The 20,661-nt window shown below is 39.0% G+C and overlaps 1 protein-coding gene across 4 annotated transcripts in view; it reads right to left on the bottom strand.

Annotated features, from left to right (window-relative positions):
• Positions 1-2,489: 2,489 nt before the first annotated feature.
• CSNK2A1 (casein kinase 2 alpha 1) overlaps positions 2,490-20,661 on the bottom strand; it is a 54,431-nt gene continuing 36,259 nt past the window's right edge. The window contains exons 4-13 of one of the 4 annotated variants that reach the window (XM_079128307.1): positions 16,972-17,073; positions 16,422-16,472; positions 14,891-14,950; positions 12,804-12,887; positions 8,743-8,853; positions 7,978-8,079; positions 6,724-6,824; positions 5,790-5,938; positions 4,912-4,998; positions 2,490-3,877 (exon numbers count right to left, since the gene is read on the bottom strand). In XM_079128307.1, coding sequence (XP_078984433.1) covers positions 3,762-3,877; positions 4,912-4,998; positions 5,790-5,938; positions 6,724-6,824; positions 7,978-8,079; positions 8,743-8,853; positions 12,804-12,887; positions 14,891-14,950; positions 16,422-16,472; positions 16,972-17,073 — 963 coding nt within the window. In that variant the 3' untranslated portion in view covers positions 2,490-3,761. Of the gene's footprint in view, positions 3,878-4,911; positions 4,999-5,789; positions 5,939-6,723; positions 6,825-7,977; positions 8,080-8,742; positions 8,854-12,803; positions 12,888-14,890; positions 14,951-15,041; positions 15,556-16,421; positions 19,298-20,661 lie in introns of those variants that run through there. The other 3 variants (XM_079128309.1, XM_079128308.1, XM_079128310.1) reach the window with 3 other exon arrangements.

Here is a 20,661-nt window from a genome sequence, read left to right as displayed (position 1 = left end):
TATTAGTGCCATAAAATAATAGTACACAGTGAATACTTAAGAGAAATAAGAAATTTGGGATACTAACATTTTCTCCGATTTCAATTTTTTAAACTGTTTAAATGAGAAATAAAAGCCAATTCAAGTGTGCTTTTGTGGGTTTTTACTAATTTGGTACTGATAAGCTAGTAATCTGTTTTGCCTCTTCTCCAGCCCTCTGATGGTTTATGTTCAAGTTGTCAAGTATGTTCCCACAAGTCCACCAACACACACTCAATCCAGGTCCCCAAGACTTCCCAAGTGGCCTCTAGGGCTGGAATATCTTCAAATACGACCCTTCATAGGACTTATGCCACTCACTGTAAACTGATCGTTTCTGCTAAAACCAGCAGTCTCCATAGATTGTCCTTTTTATTTAAGCACAGAACTTTCTAAAACCAGTGTCAGAGCTGAAAAAGATCTCAGAAGACACCTCAGTCTCCCCTAACTTAAAATCCACTTAGAGGTACTAAGGAAGGGCCTGTGCCAGAGATCATACGGGGAATTCTGGATCAGGTCAAGACCAAGGAATAATCCTCCATAGCAAAGGGCCAGAGGAATGAGGTTTACTAGGGCCTAACGGGTGCCAGACACTTGACATATACTGTTACTAAATTCCAAGGAATCAGTGGCTCCATTTTAATAGATGGAACTAACTCAGAAGTGAGGTGGTTTGCCCAGGAACCAAGTATGTGAGAAGGGAAGGGCTGAACAGCCTTGTTGGGCAACAACACCATGCTCCCTTCACTGTACCTTAAGGTCAAAAACTCCCCAGACTGCTGAGCTTCTCAACCATCTCAATCCATCCCACTTGTCATCTCCATCACCCAGTACTGAATACAAATCACGTGAAAACTATCTATCACACACGGTGTCGGTTGGAGAAGCATATTGCTCAGGCTGCAGGGACATTTCATTTATTTAAATGTTTTTATTAAAAAAAAAAAAAAATTAAAGACCTTCATGGCACAACTTCTTCCCAGCACAGTTTTGATTTAGTTATACCAATTACAATACAATTACAACCAATAAATCAAGGAGTGGGGAGACTTCTGACTTTAAACTTAAAAAAAGGTGGGGGTGAAGAGACCACTTCAAACAAGGTAAAAAAAATGTTAAAATCCTTTCAGAGTAACTGCCAACATAGCCATTTTATATTGGCATTCCGTTTCCGACCATCTAAGCAATGCAGACACAGGTAGTGCTGAGAAATAGTGTCCCAATACAAGGTATGCAGATGAGGTAATTTACAACAACACAGAAGTTGTTACTCTGTAAACCCTTGCCCCACCCACCCACCCAAATGGGTCTTAAAAAAACTCTCTCCATGCTTCTGCAATGACTCCTTAAGTAGCATTTTTAAAAACATCTATGAATTTTAAAAGGCTCTTGGTGGCACTTCAGAGTCCTCTGCATTCACCTTCAGTTCTTGCAAGGTCTGAGGGGTGTAAGGAAGGGTCCACTGTCTGTAGCTCTCCACATCAACCTCAGCTACAACTAGATTTCTGAGCTACAAGACTGGGGTGTGAAGTCTTGATTAACAACCCTCCTCCCCACCTCAAAATAAAGAATTCATTAATCATAAGCGTCCTGTTCAATCACAATCCAGTGCAAACGTAATCACAAATTGCATCTCTGGCACATCTGGTGCTTTTTAGCTTCTGCACAATTCAACATGGTAACCCTCACAGCATTCTAGGGCATAAAAGGGTCAAGTACAATAAATAGTCACTGTAAGCGGCTACAAGGAAGAAAATCACCCTGTCACAGTCAGAATGTTTTCCCTTCAGCTCTCCCTACAGTTAAGCGTTATAAAAGGAGGCATCAGCTTCCTCTAGAGTTTACCATTATATTCCCCAAAGCCACCACCTTGATAAAGGTACTAAAACCAAGATGGGTTACAAAGTTAGGCAAGTTCATTAAAGTCAACTCCCCAAACAACTGCTTACGTATGATGCCCAGGTGAGAAAAGCTTGTGAATCTATAAGGAAGGAGAATGGGGATCTAAGATTTTAGGCCCTAAATATGTTGGAAGAATTTTTTCCTAGTCCCCACAAGCAGCTACTGTAATGAAGTAACAGGAGAAAATACAGAGCTGATGGTTTTGCTATTGTGCTTAAAAAACTAGGCTTCCTCAGTGAAGCACCTGATAAACTTAGGTGGTTGGATTACAGTGGAAAGTCCACTTGATACACACACACGAACACACAAAAACTGGCGACTTTTCCCATCCCCAATCCCTGCACTGCTGACACAAAATGAGTTTTATGGCAAAGGATCCTTAATCCCCAGAGACGCTTTGGCTTGTGGTGCTTTTTTAAGGCCTCTCTGCCCTGCCCAGTACCATGGGTCAAACAAGGGGTGTATAAAAACCGGGGCCTTGGGAAGCTCCATGGCACAGGGCTGCAGGCCCCTCAGATGTGAATGTGAGACACCCACCCAGCGAGACCTTTACACAGGGAACTTAAATCTAACCTTGATAAATAAAACCAAACGTTTATTTACACCAAAGAATTCCAACACTGGATCTTTCACATATGAAGGACAAAGTATTATATATATACACACAGCAAGGGGTGGCAGGGCTGTAACAAGAGTTGATAGTTGCCCACAATTACAGGTCTACCATTTCTGTTTCACTGGAGACAGTGGCTCTGCTCCTGCCTCTTAGATACATTTACAAGACCAAGGAACAGGTCTTCTCCTTGGATGGCATGTAAAGGAAGGGAAGGGTAGGAGGAAAAGAAGGTAGACAGCTTAAAATGAAACTCAGTGTGGCCTCACCTCCCGTCAGTTCTTAAGAGTTACTACCATGAAACCTATATAGAAAATGTTTCTTTCGAGAAAAGCAGTAAGTTATGTCCAGTAACCAACTGACTTCAACATGGCCAAGTCAAAGAAAACGAAAAAGTTTTTGCCTTCTCCCTCCTACCAGCTATTGAGCACAGCATGTTGGGAGACGAAAAGGGGAAAGACCAAGGTAGAAGCCTGGGAGGGAAGGTATCACAATTTTAAACTAAACTAAAACTAAAATTATAAGTGAGCTGGATTTAGGGTTAGGTCAGTAAGACATGATTCATACTAAACAGAAGTTTTTAGATCTGTCTGCACTTTGTGTAGATTTTCAACATCTCAACATAAGTAAGACACGCTTCCACTAGAGTCGCCAGGATAACCCCACTGAAGCACTTCTGGAGTAAAGTGATACAAGTGACCAGCAGTACACTGCTCTTAGATTGGGTCCGCCATGCCTCTCTTCCTTCCTGCCTCCTGAGAAGTTACGTTTTTGTAATCTCTGGAGAAGAGCGTGAGATACAACCCCCCCAAAGTGTAGAAGGTGGGGGAAGCAACGGTAGGAATGGGAAGAAATCTCCGCCCAAATGCAGCAGCTGGGATTGAGGCTGGTTTATCTTTGTTCTTTAGTAATGAGGAACTGAATTTGGAAGGGGAGAAAAAAATTTGTCCGTGAAATATTCCACCTGCAGGTAATTTTCAGGGAATCCCCTGAGTTATGAAAAGTTCGAGTTTAAAAAAAAAAAAAAAGAAAAAAGAAAAAAAAAAAAAAGAAAAAGAAAATCAGCCTATTATAATTTTTTTTATGACTGAACTACTATAAATCCACAAGCAACGGTTCAGACACGGTGCTTCTGAAGTATTCACCCCTCCCCGCCAGGCGCAAGCTGCATCAAGGAGAAGGTGGACTTCCCCACCTCTGCTCAGGCATCAGGAGACTGATGGGGCCGTTACTGCTGAGCACCAGCGGCAGCTGGAACAGGCATCCCAAGGGGGTTGGCAGCAGCAATCACTGGTGAGCCTGCCAGAGGTCCAAGGGGTGATGGGGTTGGCACTGAAGAAATCCCTGAAAGAAAAGAGCTGACAGTGAGCCAGAGATACTAACCATATGAATAGCAGTCACAAGTTTTCCCTAGGACTCTTTTCTTTAATGAAGGGTCCCTTTGGGTCAATTTTTTACCCATTATCCTGGAATTAGATCTTTAATAGAACATGAAAAACTTAATCATTCTTTTCTACAGCCATATCATATTCCACTGAAAAGATGCCCCATAAGTGATTTAACCAGATCCCTACTGGTAACTTTTTCAATGTACTGCTATTACAAATAAAACCTTGGCTGTACATCATTGTGCACATAGGTTAGAAAAAAAAAAGGAAAAAGTGGATGGCTGGGTGGCTGGAGGATATAGCTCAGTGATACGATGCTTACCTCACATGTATGAGGTCCTAGGTATCATTGATCCCCAGTACAAAGAAGACAGCAATGATTTGAGGAATCTGAGTAAATGCCTTACAATCACAAGTGTACCCATTTGGATGTTACCTGAATGCATAATTTTCAGGGTATGGCCTATGGATTCTTTTGAATAATTGTACACTTTATTAAAAATCATAAACCACAGTTTAACAATAATGAAAAACAATTTCATATGAATCATTATAATTTACTAGGTATACTGTATTGCTCTCGAAAAAGAACTGTGCATAGACACATACCCATGTATAATACCCATCCTCTACCCCTCAATTAAAAAAATTTTTTCTGTAATTAACATCACTCTAAACTGAGATGAAAGATCTCTTTTTATTCTGTATAGCTTCTTGGAACTCTAAGTCCCATTGTGAGACACTTTCAGTTAGGGATGCTGGCATTCTGACCTGGAAGAGACTGTTGATACTCCGTGGTCAAGACAGTGTCACTAGAGTTTACGAGGTATACAATGCACCTTGTGACCTGATGGGAAAAGCCACATGGGCCAGTATGTCATCAAGGACATCCCACGGAGAAGATACACAAGAAATTGGGCCACAAAGAGGGCATAAAACTAACAATAACTTACTTCCACATTTTAAATGGGAATATACCAGTGAACTGACCTGACATCATATTGGCGCTGCTGACAGGTGTACTGCCCCCTGGCATGTTAGATGAACCCATTCGAGCCTGGTCCTTTACGACAGTGTCTGAAAAAGAGACAAAAAGGTTAGGCTGTTTTGGCTGAAGGCTTAAATTAATCAGTCTGGGGGGGGGGGGGGGGGGAGACGACTCATAGAAGCCACCTTCAATCTTTGCATTTTATCTGTACTCTGTATTATTCCTGAAATTTAAGGTAACAACTGCCTTCACCATAAATTAGACAAGTAGTTTAAAACAGAAATACCTTTTCTGTCCAACGGTGATAAACTTTGAAACCAAATGGTAGGAAGATAAGGTAATTATCCACAGTAAAACTAATTTAAGATGAAGTTGGTAGTGTTGGGGCTTAACTTGGTAAGACAAGACTCCCCAGGGAACAATCCAACACTGATGAATCACTGTGAGGCCAGGGTGGGTCTAAGTGGCATTCCATACCACATAGGATGGCCCAATTAGCTATACTCATAAAACTAAATCAAAGTTTTCATATAATATTACAAACCTTACTCTCCAACAAATGATTACCACAGTAGGGACAGACATGGTACTGATCATTTCTAATTCAACTACTCCAGACCACTCTCTACACAGTAGGTTTATAGATATGAAATCTCCCCCAAAATTTGCACAATGATTGCCATCACTGGCCCACTTGAAGAAACTGAGGCTCAAAATGGGCAAAGTAACCTTGCAGGGAGCTAACAGGAGCTGGACTGCAGCTCTATCCAATAGGACCCTGGGCCCAGAGCTTTTATCATGGCGTTTGTTCTGTCCCACTTCCCAGTCTGCTGGGCAGTGATGCCAGTGCCTGCAGAGGCTCTGTGCAGTTAAGACTCACAGAAATAGGGATGTTCCATGGCCTCTCTTGCAGTGAGCCGTGACTGGTGGTCATACCGCAGCAGCTTGTCCAAGAAATCCAAGGCCTCAGGGCTGACAAGGTGCTGGTTTTCACTGTGTACAAAGCGTTCCCATCGCTTACGAGAGTGTCTGCAAGGACAAAAGGGGGAATGAGAAATGGCTTGCTGGGGTAAAAAAGCCTGGTACTTCATTCCTACATCTTCCTTAGTGGCTAGGTGTTCAGACAACAGCAAAGAAAGGTAAATTTCAGGAGTGCAGTCTTGTACCACTCTGCCACAGTAGAAGTGGGGTGGGGTGAGAAGACGACAAAGCTAATTGGAGGCTGAAAACAGTGGTGTTACAAAAAGAAATCTGAGCCCTCCCAATTTTAAGAACCATTAATTCAGATTATTTTATAGAACACTGTTCAGCAATAAGGGCAGGTAGCTAAGCTAACTAGGCCTCTTTCCTGTCCCCACACACATCCCTAACATCTTTGTACTTAGCCAGCAGGATCCCTTCCATGGTTCCTGTGTCAGCACTGCACCTAGTCACTCCCTTTGGAGTCAGCTATCTGCCTCTCAGTCTATTTCTTTCTGTGAAGAGGGGTCTGTCATTTAAAGAAGGAAGCTAAATCAAGAGAGATTTTGATTTCTGACAACTATAACCCTTACATTAAAACCTGTATTTCATTCATTTTATAGGAATCCTCTGATTACAATCCTCACAGTTAAGATTCCTCTAAGTGAATGTGAGAAACAGACATTCAATCCAATGCTTTACAGGCCTGCTCAGTGTGTCCTGCAGCATCGAGAACACGGGCATTCTAGCATTTTTGGCAAAAACAACAGGACTATTATTGGATAGTTCTGGATCCAAAGTGCCAGCACATACCTAAGCGACTAAGTCAGAGATGCATAGATTTTATGACTTACCTGCCCAAGATATCGTTGAAACGTGGATCTAATTCAATGTTGTATTTGTCGATATAGTCATATAAATCTTCTGTCCCCAGAACTTTGGCTATCCTCACCAACTAGTATTAAAGAGAATGAATTTCTACATAAAATTCTCAAATCAACTCAATGTGAAAATGTTAGAAAAACTGCTTTATAACCTTCCTCTTGAAATGTTCCCATACTAGAACTGTACTTCCCACTCCACCAACCCAGCTGATACCTATCACTTCTTTTGGGAAGTTGCCTTTGCACATGCAGACTGCTCTCTACCACTGTCTTTGTATCTTGGTACTCTTGACAGTTATGACTCTAATTTATTTCCTTATTTGTTTAATTCTCTTACAGATACACTATGAACTACTTGAGAGGGACTGAGTCCTGCCTGGCATCTGACAGTTACTGACTTTGAGAGGTTGTATTCTTTGATTCATTAAAAATGGCCACTGTGCTCAATGGGAACAAGGCAACAGTACCTTCCACAAGGGCCTACAATCATGCCAGGTTCTCTTGAATGAAACGGTCCCTTGATCTTCAAGGGGAAAGTGGAGTTAGTCTAAAAAATACCATCTCTATTTCTACTCAATCCATATAAAGAAATGGATCACAGAAATATCACTTATAAACCAACATGTAGGAGAGAATATTTCCAATCCCAATTCTTTTTTTTTTAATTTTTTTTTTTTTTCAGTTTTAGATGAACACGATACCTTTATTTTATTTTCTTTATTTATATGTGGTGCTGAGGATTGAACCCAGTGCCTCACAGGTGCTAGGCAAGCTCTCTACCACTGGGCTACAACCCCAGCCCCTCCAATCCCAATTCTAATGAAAGCTTACGTTAGGAGATTCTATGGTAATGTTACACTTTTTAATCTGAATGACAGTTGCGTGGCTGTTCAATATGACGCTTTGAAATATACATGTGTTTAATATTGATATGTATATTTCACAATAAAACAAGTAATGCAAACTAAAAAGACTGAAGGGGAAAATGTCTGATTTCAAAAAGCTAAGTTGGTAGTTATCAAATAACAATCTGAAGATCAATATTAGGCTGACTGAACAATCAGTAAATTAGAAAAGTTTCTCTCCCTTCAGAGATTCTGAATGAACAAATTTCAGATGGAGAGCTACGCATTTGTATTTGAGAAAAGTTGACTAAGGTTTCCAATGAGGAGGCAGGTCTGGGCATCATTACATAAGTTCCTTTATGGGAACAACATATATCACCTGATCATAATTGTCATGTCCATGGAAAAAGGGTTCCTTCCGGAAGATCATACTTGCCAGCATACAACCCAAGCTCCACATATCCAAACTATAATCATACATCTGCATTAAAATAAAGTCATTGTTATCATACATGAATGCTGATGCTTGTGACTTTAAAACAGAAAATTGCCTACTACTTAAAAAAAAAAAAAAACCACTGAGAAAAAAATCTAACATATTCAGATATCTTTTCTTCTATGCATTTATTCAATTTCACAACAATGTGTACTACTACTTTAAAACTGCCATTTAAAACAAAACAAAACAAAACAACTTTCATAAGAAAATCCCCAGTTCATGAAATCCTCCACCCCGCTTTTAAACAGTACGGGGGATTGAACCCAGAACCCTGTGTCTGTAAGGTAAGTGCTCTACCACTTGGCTACATCCCCACTCCCAGAATTTGAAACTTTTTAAGGTATCTGAATATGTCCTGGGAAGAATGACCATGAAAAGTTCCCCTAAGAATTGTCAGATTTTTAATATCTTGGGTATACTTTCCCTTAACTCAGGATCAAATACAGATCTATTCATATTCTACCAACATTATAACAACAGCAACACAAATTATGGGAAATAAAGTGATTTCTGTTATGTTTCACATAAAAGGGACTGCTGTGGATGTACATAAATGGCTTATTCAAAAGCATGAAGTGACAAATTTTCCAAATTATGTGCAAAATAAACATAGGACCAAAATTGTACTTGCCCTTCTCTTCTCACCTGATAGTCTACCAGTAGCTCAGGACCTTTGAAGTATCGGGAAGCAACTCTGACATTATATTCTTGTCCAGGATGGTAAAACTCAGCTAAACCCCAGTCTATTAGCCGTAGCTGAAAGGAAAGAAAGAGAGAATAAACCATGAGCAACTTTATCTTCTTCTAAGCTACCTCCATTTGGTCACTAGCGTACTCTATAAAAAAATACCACCCATGCATGTCACTCTTTATTACAACTCCTGTACTAACTTTCATGATAATGATTAAAACTCAGCTTAACATACAGTTTTTCCTATGATCTAGTTTCTGAAAACACTCTAATTATATGCCTTTCTGAATGTCTTTTTTTGTGGTCCTGGGTGGGGACTGAACTCAGGGCCTGATGCATGGTAAAGTGCTCTACCCCTGAGCTGTATCCCCAGTCCATCTCATCTGACTAAGTTATTGCTATCCAACTTATTATAGCCACTCCTATTGGTGAACATTTACTTATGTTTTGGGATATTTAAGTTAGCTCCTCAGTGAAGTTTTTTCTAATCACCCAAGCAGAAGAAATCACTGCTTTTCAGTCCCTGAACCTCAGATACATTTCTTTAAAACTCTTTACTTTTTTTTTTTTTTTTGACATCAGGAAGCAGGGTTTTATTCTGCAATGTGGGGGAAGCATATGCTTTGCCCACCTGCCCCAGACATAGATTGTTATGACTCAGGTACTGTTTGTTTTCCACCTTTCTTTTTAAATATGGACAGTAAACTCCTGGAGTTAGTTAAGGACTGTTTAAGTCAACTTTGTAGTTTTTAGAATTTTATACAATGCCTGGTGCACAGGAGAAAAAAAAAAAGTAAATAGTGAATGAAGTTATAGAAGTCATATTAATACAGTTTTTTCCAAAAAGTGACCTGAAAGTAGAAAAAGAACTAATAGGAACAAGAGGCAACCTTATTTGACCACAGTACAAAGCATGACTGTAATCTGAAGTGTGAGCAGCACATCTTGAAGAAGAATGCCTGATTGTCCTGGCACTAAGTAACTGTTTATATCTCAAAACGAAATCTTTTGTTACTCCCTGCAAATTGACCTCCACTCAGTTTCCCTCAGTTAGAGTTTTATGGGGTTTTTTTTTTTTTTTCCTTCTCATTTGAGCGGCCAGGGATTTGAACCGCGGTCCTTGCGCATGCTAGGCAAGCGCTCTCCAAAAGGAGCTATTTCTTCAGCTCCTCCCTCAGTTAGAGATGACCTCAAATAACCTGCCATTCAGGCCAGTTTTAAGATTCACCTTAGACTTTTGTTTCCCTCATACCTCATGTTTAACTTGTCAACAAGTCCTGCTGGGTGACCATATTTTGACCATTACCATTACCTCCTCTACCTCAATCCATTCTACCCCCATCTTGTCTGATTTACTGCAATAGCCCCTTCTCCTGACATCCCTGCTTTTACTCTTGCCCTCTTTTATCTACACAGCAACCAGAACATTTCTCAAAAAGCTGTTTATTTTAAAACAATTAGAGGTTCACAGGAAGTTACAAAAATAGTAGCATTATCAGTGTACCCTTCATTAGGTTTCTCCCAATGGCAGCATCACATACACCTGAAGTACAATATCAAAAGCAGGAAAGTGACCTTGAAACAATTCCTAAGTCTTAAATGAACTTATGGAGATGCATAAACGTACGCACACACACACACACACACACACACACACACACACACACACATGCATGCAGTTCTATATGATTTTACTCACATCACTTTCACTACAAGATACAGAAGTGTTCCATCACCACAGAGATGTTTCACATGCTGTGTCAATTCCTGGTAATCTGTGTTGTCAACCTTCTTGGTTTTGTCATTTTCAGAATGTCATATAAATGGGATCATTAGTGTATGAATTTTTGAGAATGTTTTTGTTCACTCAGTATAAAAGCCATCCAAGTTACTGTATGTAATCAGAGTTCCTTCCTTTTATGGCTAATAGTACACCATAGTAGTATATGGTGGGGATATATAATACCAGTTTGTTTAACCATTCACTCACTGAAGCATATTTTTCCCCCTCAATTCTGAGCTATCACAAATAAAGCTACATTTATGTATACTGGTTTTTGTGTGGACCCAGGTTTTTATTTCTCTGAGATAAATGACACAACTGGATTGTATGGTAGGCATATGTTTAGCTTAAGAAAGTGACAACCTACAAACTGGAAAACATCAGTTTGGTATTTTCCAAAATGTCAAATTTTATATTTCCTACACCAATGTATTAAGCTTCTTCACATCCTTCCCAGCATTTGGTCCTGCCACTATTTTTTATTTTAGCTGTTCTAATACATGTACACTGAACATTAAAATGCAAGTGAGAACATGTCAATGTTAGGCTCGGACCTTGAAAAAGTTCTCCATCTTCAGGGATAGGACTTGACAATGACTTATAAGGATATTCAGCTCTTTGACCTTGTTTCCTTCCTTCTTTTCTCCATTCTATCCCAGATCCATTCTTGCTGCTGTTCTAACACACCAGCTGTGACATTCTCCTCCCTCTCTCTCTCTCACACACTCATTTTCATCCATAGTTCCTTGCTCATGATTTCCATAGCACCTATTCCTTAAATGATTAGAATGGTAAGTATCTCTTTTGTTAAAGTATTTGGCCTTCTGTCCTTGGTTCCTGAAGTAGCTTCAGAGCAAAACAGGTAGACTATTATTGCTGTGGTACTTTCAGGCCTCAGAAAGCAAAATTTCTTGCTACTTGCCTTTTGCCTACACCCTTTTCTCCCCAAGGTAAACCAGAGAAACTTAATCTCTCTCTTACGGTGGATCACAGAACTGGAAGCCTGTTTGAGCTGGCCGCACTGCAAAGAGCTCTGAGAAAGGGTTTGTGGGAACTCCAAGTTAATCACCAACACTGAACCTAACCCTAAGATCGTCATTTCAGAAGAAGTTCTGTGCTGCACCTGGGAGGAGTACTGTACAGAGAGGCCAAGAAGAATCTAGACAGACAGGCCTTGATGGGTTTCTCTTCTCAGTCATTAACATCAGACCACACTTTTTTCTGTTCAATCACTTTGCTACACAGTTGTCTATGTTATAATCACGCTTATGTAATAGAGTCTCCATGAAAACCAAAAAATCAGGGTTCAAAGAGCCTTCCAACCACTAGAGGGTGGTGTGCCTGGAGATGGCATGGAAGCTGCACCCCTTCACACATGCCTTGCCCTGTATATCTATCTGTAATCTCTTTAACATCCTTTATAATAAAGCAGTAAATGTGTTTCCCTGAGTTCTGAGAAAGGAATTGTGGGAAGTCCAAGTTAAAGCCAGTTGGTCAGATGTTCAATGACCTGGGGCTTACGGAAAGTATCTAAATAAGGGAAGAGGGCAGTCTTGGAATCTAATGTCAACTTCAGGTCACAACTGAATCAAATCAGAGGACATGCAGACGGGGATTCTTCCAGTGTTTTCTAAGATGTCACCTTGCCAACAAAAGTTTTTCTTACCCCTTATTTAAAATAGCACCCATGGCTGTTCTTTGTTCCTTGATTTATATCACCTACTTTTCCAAAGACCACAAAAGACAGTCATTATTGCCTGCAAGAGGTAGGTTTGGTTACCTAAAAAAACGTGGCTATTACAGTCCCCATGTAAAGCATTAGTAGAGGTGAGGCCTCAGATGCTTGTTAACCAAACTAGCATTTTCTGAATATTTCAGCCACTTCACAATTGTGTACTTTTAACTCTCATGTTTAACTTAATGACATACAAGGCAATTATTACACTTATTGCACAGGTAAGAAAAAGAAGGCAAATGAGAAAAGGGTTTCTCAGGAAACAAATTTTTCTCTAAGACTAGCAAGGTTTCCTGTCCTAAACAAATGTTTTGTCCACTATACTCATCTGTTTCCTTGACTGTATTCCTAGGCATATAAACAATGGCTTAAAAATGTTGATTTAATTCAGTGAGCCACCAGATATCAAAAATACAGGAACTATGACAGAAACTAGAGATAAAGGTTGAAGACTCCATCATGCTGATAAATAAAACCTGTTAAGTTTATCTCTTTACCTTTCTGTGCTCGTGATCAATCATGACATTATGGGGTTTCACATCTCTATGCATAATTCCCATGCTGTGACAGTAATCCAGGGCCTGTGGGAGGAGCAGATAAGAAAGTCAGGCTTCCTAAGAATGATTTTTTTACAATTCTTTAATATTTTTTCCAACTAAGTTTTCCTTCTAGCCTCTTGAGACATCCCTAGGAATCAGGATTAGGACAATCACTCCTATAGCTATTTTTCAGAGACTTTTTCCAGGATTTCACAGTCAAGCAAACTCAGGTCTCTGAACTTCCAAGTTCTATTCTTTACAGAGTTGCTTCAACTACCTTTCTATTCAAAAAGACCCCATAGTATATACCAACTGCTCCACTTCCAACTTTTACTTCTCATCCGAAATCTAGATTATTTCCATAAACACAAGCCTCTCAAAAGAAAACCAGCCTATATATAAACCTCATACCTGAAGAACATTTGTTTAGCAGCTAAGAGTCTACAACAGAAATTGGTAAACTATGGCCTATGGGAAAAATTTGGACTGCTGCCCATTTTTGTGACTAGTATCTTATGGCACAAAGCCTCACCTATTTGTTTGCATGACTGCTTTTGTCCTAAGAACAGAGCCAAATAGCGTGACAAAGACTCCTTTGGCTCACAAATTCTAAATATTTACCATTCAGCCTTTTAAGGAATTTTGTCAACCCATGATCTAGGTCATCCAATGCAATCTGAAAAGTTCCCTACCCCAAACTAAGGTGAACTGAATGACATAATCTTTGGGGTTTGTTAATTCTGGTCTTTTAGTCAATTGATATCATTACCCAAGTTCTTTTTTCTTCTTTTCTTTTTTCTTTTTGGTCGGTACTAGGGATTAAACCCAGGGGTGCTTTACCACTGAGTTATATACCCATCCCTTTTTATTTTGAGACAGAATCTCCTTAAGTTGTTTAGGGCCTCGCTTAGTTGAGGCTGGCTTGGAACTTATGATCCTCACCCAAGTTCTTGTCCTAACTTAAGGGCAACTTGGATTCCCGTAGTTCTCAGGGCTAGGCAAGCACAGTCACAACTTTCTGAACCCCTGCTTGTCACAGGACTCCACGAGCCAAGGGAAAGATCAAATATCTCTACACATTTGATGTTAACCCTTGTTTAATAAGAAACCTTAGCCAACTCTTAGCAACTTTCTTATTTATTTATTTATTATTGGAAGCTGAAACTATATTTTTATTTTAGGCTCACAATACGATGACAAAGAAAAAGTCTTCTAAATTACTAAGGCATTTGAATTGTCCCTGAAATGAAATCATTTTCTTTCTTTTGGTGCTACATTTTCATGTTTTTAGTGAGGGGAGTAGACTCTGTAAATGTCGCACTAATTGAAAGATAACCAGGATGCTAAACCACTACTACCATAAAGCAACTCTCTCCATTAGAAGTTGATCTTATAACTACTGGGAGAAAGATATTTGATGATCCCACTTGAGAAATCAAAGTCCACTCTTAATCACCAAATCCCAAGCACAGATTTACACAATCTTTAGGACAATGACCCTCTGAGGCTCAGTTAACATTTGCTGAATCATAAGTGAAATAAAAGTGTACAAGAAGCCAGTGTTTTTAAAGGTTTTGACAATATAATTTTCACCCTCAGCTCTCTTACAAATACCTCTTTCAAAGTATTCTAAGTTATACTCCTATGAGACCCCACAATGCTCACAAAAGTCTCAAGATTTTAATACCATTAGCTATAAAACTTGAATGTGCTGGGTTTAGTGATACACACCTAGAATCACAGTTTCTTAAGAGACTGAGCTAGGAAAGTAAAGTTCAAGGCCAGCCTGGGCAATCTGGTGAGGCCCTGTCTCAAAACAAAAATAAAAAGGGCTGGGGATGTAGGTCAGCAGTAGAGCATTTACAAGGCTCCAGATTTAAACCCCAGTACTGAAAAAAAACAAAAACAAATGAAGAAACCCACTCAATATGTATGTTTTCAACACACCTCACAAAGTTAATTCACTGGCTTTTCTGCCATCAGTTGGACTATTTTACAAAGGTAAGACCAATTTGAAAAGATATTTGGCATTCAAGGATCCTTACCTTCAGGATCTCATACATGTAAAATCGAATATCATAGTCTGTTAACGTCTGGTACAATTGCTGTTAAAGACAAATGCAACATTTGAGTCACAAGATAATACTAATAAGAAAGCAATTTCTCATTCTCACTCATAGTAATTCAAACTAAGACCTGGTTCCTTTGCCACTGTTCTTAGATCTGTCTGTTCATTGCTTTCTATATCTCCAACGTAATATTCACTTAAAGAGAGAGTTTGGGTCTTCATCTCTATATGTAAAAGCGAAGAATTTTAATTATTTAAACATACTGCTGAAGCTAAAATTCACTGTACTGTTACATGTTTACAATTTAATTTGTTTATCGTTTACCTTCAGACCTTCTTGTAAAAGGCATTTGGCAAAGACACAACCTCTTCAGTAGGGAACTAACCCATCTTTCACTTACACAGTCAAAACTGCAGATCACCAGCGGGTATACAGAAGGCACAATGCCAAATGTGTAAAGCCAATTTAACAGAACTATTCCTATTCCAAGCTGAAAATGAATTCAAACAGCTGTATGTAACCGTTCTAGTCTCCAAAAAGTTGCAGAATTTTTACATGTACATCTTTAAATAGTGATGCTCTCTGACAAAGTTTATACTGAAATTATTGTTCTGATTCTAAAATAGTCCCTTTTTTTCTCTTTCTCTCTCTCTTCCTCCCCCCCCAGTGCTGGGGATCAAACCCAGGGCCTTGAAGGCAAGCACTCTACTGACTGAGCTATCTCCTCAGCCCTTTTCTCCTTCTCAATAAAAGAATGCACATATTTATTAATTACTAACATTCTTTTTACTGATTGGTGCAAATATGTAAAATACCCTTACAACTTGCATTGCAATAGAGTACCTACATTCTTCTGTTATATTGGAATTAAGAACTGTGAAATAAGTAAGCCACTGGATGGGCCAGGATTCAGACATGTTGCAGAGGCAGAATTTGACTATGCCCTTCTTTGTTCCTCACTTCTTAAGATTTATGGCCCAAGGGACTGGGGGTATAGATCAGTGACAAGGCACTTGTCTAGGGTATGTAAGGCTCTGGGCTTAATCACCAGTACCACCCAGGGAAAGGAGATCCATACCCAGAGTTTCTGAGGAATTCTAAAGAATAAGCAGTCCCTACTATTATACACACAATATACTCTTTCTTGAAGACTCTTGTCCAAAAGTAAATTGCCTTAATGCCACATTTTGAGTGAATATGTACTGTTACCTTCATCGAGTTGAATACCAGCAGAAACTGTTAAGTGAGTGGTAAAAGTGATGAGATCTAAACATTGGGGTCATTAAAAAGAGCACTAGTCAAAAAAAAGGGGCAAAACATGGGAAGTGGATATTAATTGTATAAGGTTTTGTTTTCTTCCTTATAACTGAACATTTAGCAATGCAAGGATGAAAAACACTTTAAAAACCAGTGAAAAGCAAGCTCTTTTAACCATCACCCCCCCCCAAAAGGTTTTCCATGTGGTCTAAAAAGCCAACAGCTTAAAATGGGTGGCTACATATTATACCTTGAAGTCTGTGTTGTTTACGTGTTCAAAAACCAAGGCAGGGGTTCGTGACTAGGGGAGAGAAAAAGAAAACACACATTAGTAATAGCCTTGGCAGCTTTAGCGGGCACAAAGTTTGTGGATGCTGTGTGGTGAATTTGGCAGTCCTTGCCTCAGAAGGAACCCTTTATTGCTACAAGCCCCCCCACTCTGATCGTCACCACACTTAGGTTATTTTTTGGGATGGATTTCAAACAGAAGACATGGAGCTGAAGTCTCACCAGGCTCTAGGCAGCCCGACATTGCGCCCATCGCCCATCGGCATCGGACCTGAGTTTGCAAAATGGATTAACACATTTCAGTTTCCAGTGCTATCAGTCTCTTAGCCTAGAAGAATAAGAAATAGTCTGTGGGTGGAGGTCTCTTTGAAAGAAAGACCTAAGCTAGTTAAATGGTATATCTGATTAATGCCAGACTGAATGGTGAAAGGGGGAATGGAAAGAGGCCAGTTGTGCTCCAGGTCCAAGACCACTCAGCCCTGGGGGGCCTTGCTAACACCTACTATACTCACCACAGGGTCTTTTACAATGTCTGCCAGTGTGATGATGTTGGGACCGCCTCTCAAATTCTCCAAAATCTTTATTTCACGCTTAATTTTCTTCTTTTTTACTGGCTGAAAGGGTAAACGTGTATCAGCAAAAAAAATTATTTCAGAGTATTTCAACAGATAGGATAATACATAAATGGCTTACTTATGAGCTCCTTGAAGAAAGGAAATGTGTCAGACTCGTCTCTGAATCCCCTTCTCCTACCACTGTGCCAGGCACTCTGCAGGTACTTACAAAAGCTGAATTAAAGGGGCAAAGGTTTCCACTCCAAAGGCCAGACTTCCACAGAATTAGCATTTAATTTCAATTGACAGTCTTAATATGTTGTTTCAAAACCTTATAGACTAGCAGTTTAAATGGTTGGTAATATTAAGGTATACTGTAAAAACACTTCTTGTCCACTAGGATTAAACACAGGTCCTCTTCATTCCTTCCTCTAAGTCTATGATCCCATGTGAAGGAAATGGGAGCAACAGCAAGGACAGTCAAACTTTCTGTGCAGCATAATCTGTGGGTCAAGTGTGGGCTTCATAGTCAGACTGCCGTCAATGCCAATCATACCTCCAACCTGCTGGCTGTGTGCCCTTAGGCAACTTAACTTCTTTAAGACTTTCCTTACATCTAAATGGAGTAACCAGCATAGTAAGAATCAAATGAGGTATACTAAAAGACCTCAGAATATGGCTGGGCCTAACATGTAAAATATCGTCTCATCACAGAAACTCTTGGTAATGAATCCCTGAACTCCAAAATAGACTACATTGCAGAGTTCTGGGTTACATCTTCTAAATTCCTGTGTCCTCACCCATCCTTTCCACATTTGTTTTTATGCAGAAATCCTTTTATTTTTCTGTACCTCCTTCAAAAAGCCTTCCTTCTGAATAGTCTAAAACAAGGCTGACTCAAGAAAAATATGATGCAAGTCACACGTGTAATTTTAAAGGTTCCAGTAGTCACATCAAGTAAGTGAAAACAGACACTACTTTTAATAGTATATTTTATTTAACTTATACTCAAAATCTTACTTCCCCTTGCTTTTTAAATTTTGAGACAGGGTCTAAGTTGCTTAGGGTGTCATTAAATTGCTGACACAGGCCCAGAACTGGTAATCCTCCTGTCTTAGTCTCCTAAAATTGCTGGGATCGTAGGCATACGCCACCATACATGGCCTAAATCAGAATCTTGAGGATGAAACTGGAAATCTATTTTTGATGATCTAGGTCTAGGAACTATAGTACTATAAACTCTTTTAACCTTAAGTTGTAAGCACATGGGATAGCAGGAAGCAAGCAGGTTTTGGAACAGTCCTTAAAGCCTGGCTTTGCAGCTAAGTTTTGGGAAAAACATTTAAATGTTTCTCAACTTTATTTTTATTACTGGTGGAAAAGGACTATATAGTTCCCTCAGAGGAGTTGTGATATATGTGTCCCAATGCAAAGAACACACTTAATAAAGTTACGTTTACAGTCACTTCTACATAGTCCACATTCAATTCAACCCATAGCTTTACCTTGCTCCTATTAGAACAGTACTGGCTGGCTGGGAAGCAAGGTGATCAGTTTTCTCATTTTCCTTCAACAGATCAGATCTTTTTGATCTGTTGGCCTATCTGGGAGATTTTCTCCCCTCCAGAGACCAACCCATCAACCTACCTCCTGTTTTCTACTACATTACTACTTCCTAATAGCTGATTTATGGCAAAAAATTATTGGTCTACAAAACTTTATTGCATAGAATTCCTCAAACCAATTCTAGGTGGTTTGAGATGGACCAGGCAGGTGACTTATGCCCCAATTTAATGTGATCCCTGTAACTTTTACTAGATAAAACGGGGACAGACTAAAATTTTTCTTTAAAAAAATATTTCTGATGTAGAGATCAAAATATGGTCTTATGCATGTTAGGCAAGCACTCCACCACTGAGCTATATCCCTAAAAATTTTAAATATATTTTGTGAAGGACACTTACATTATCTATCTTTTAAGACTTAAAGGAAATTCAGAGATCATCTTTTCTAGGTAGGTGGGAGCCATTGGTGGTTATGAGTGAAGGGTAATTTAGAAATTTTTTTTCAGCCTAGTTTTCCTAACTATATATACTTAGAGTATACTCTACATATTATTTATTTTTGGTATGTGTGTGTGTGTGAAGTTTCATGTGGTTCTAAATATTGTCATCTCCTTAAAAGACATAGAATATTTCATAGAATATTACATAGAATATTTCATCCAAAGATAGCGGAAAACATTTTTTCTCAGTGGTTCACGGAAGCTTCTCCAATACAGACCATATTTTAGGCCACGAAGCAACTATTAGCCAAAAAAAAAAAAAAAAAAAAGAAAAAAAAAGAGAGAAGAAAAAAATATAAAAAATACAAATATAAATAATGTCCTCTCATTCTATCATACAGTGCCCTGTATGAACATCATCCTACAATAACAGAATTTCAGGTTCCAAGTATGTGACCATACACAATTTCATATTGGATTCTTATAAAAAGCCTAAGAAAGGTAGGTAAAACAAAATTATCAGCCAGTGCGGTGGCGCACACCTGTAATCCCAACAGCGGCTTGGGAGGCTGAGGCAGGAGGATCACAAGTTCAAAGCCAGCATCGGCAAAAGAGAGGCGTTAAGCAACTCAGTGAGACCCTGTTTCTAAAAAAAATACAAAATAGGGCTGGGGATGTGGCTCAGTGGTTGAGTGCCCCTGAGTTCAATCCAGGTACCCCCCCCAAAAACACGAAAGACAAAAAGCAAAATTATCTCATTTCCATAGATGAATTACTATGGTTAGCTGTTATTAAGAGTTTGGATTAAAACTCAAATGCTCTGATTTCCAGCCTAGTTTACATTCTTCATATGATAAAACAAGATATAAATATTTAAACTCTGGTTCTTAAATGGTAATGAAGCACCCTAGCAAATTCTCAGAGGCAATCATATACTTTAGATTTTTTGAAGGAAATTCATCAATCATACTTGGTATCAGTCAGATAGTAAGTATATCACCAGCCTGAGGTAGTTCGCAGTTTCAATGTTAGTTTGAACTGTTTTTTTGAGGACCTATTTTTATGAAGCTGGGTTTTTCAAAGTTGATGTAATAAAAATCAAGTACTGTGCAAACAATCCATGCGGGCCAGGAAATGAGCATGGTGGTACCACACAGATCCTAGTACTGAGAATCTATGCAGTGTCTAACAAGTGTACAACCTCAATAGCAATCAATTATGGTTACATAATTATTTTTTTCTTTAAATGAATGTGTATCAATCTCTTGATGGCCACTGAGTTGTTAAAATGTAACCACTTACTATCCTAATTAGAATAAAATATACTCCATGTTTGTATAAATATGTCAAAATAGACTACTGCCATGTATAACTAAAAATAATAACAAAAATTAAAGAAATACAATCATTTATGTATTTGGACAAAGTTTCTTTTAACATATAGAACAATAAATAATATTAGGTCATTTCTTTTGGCTCGGGAATACCATAAAGAAAAAAAGGAAAAGGAAAAAACGCCACTTAGACAATGTAAAAATAAAGGGCTGTAAATTGAAAAAGTTTGGTTTTTTAGTTGAAAAAGTTAGTTACCTATGGTAAGGAACTACAAAATAAATTCCCAAGATAATAGTGCACACTATAGT

The sequence above is a fragment of the Sciurus vulgaris genome (genome assembly GCF_902686455.1).
Source record: "Sciurus vulgaris genome assembly, chromosome: 2".
In the NCBI taxonomy this organism is placed as follows: domain Eukaryota; kingdom Metazoa; phylum Chordata; class Mammalia; order Rodentia; family Sciuridae; genus Sciurus; species Sciurus vulgaris.
This window is presented reverse-complemented; position numbering and strand designations above follow the sequence as displayed.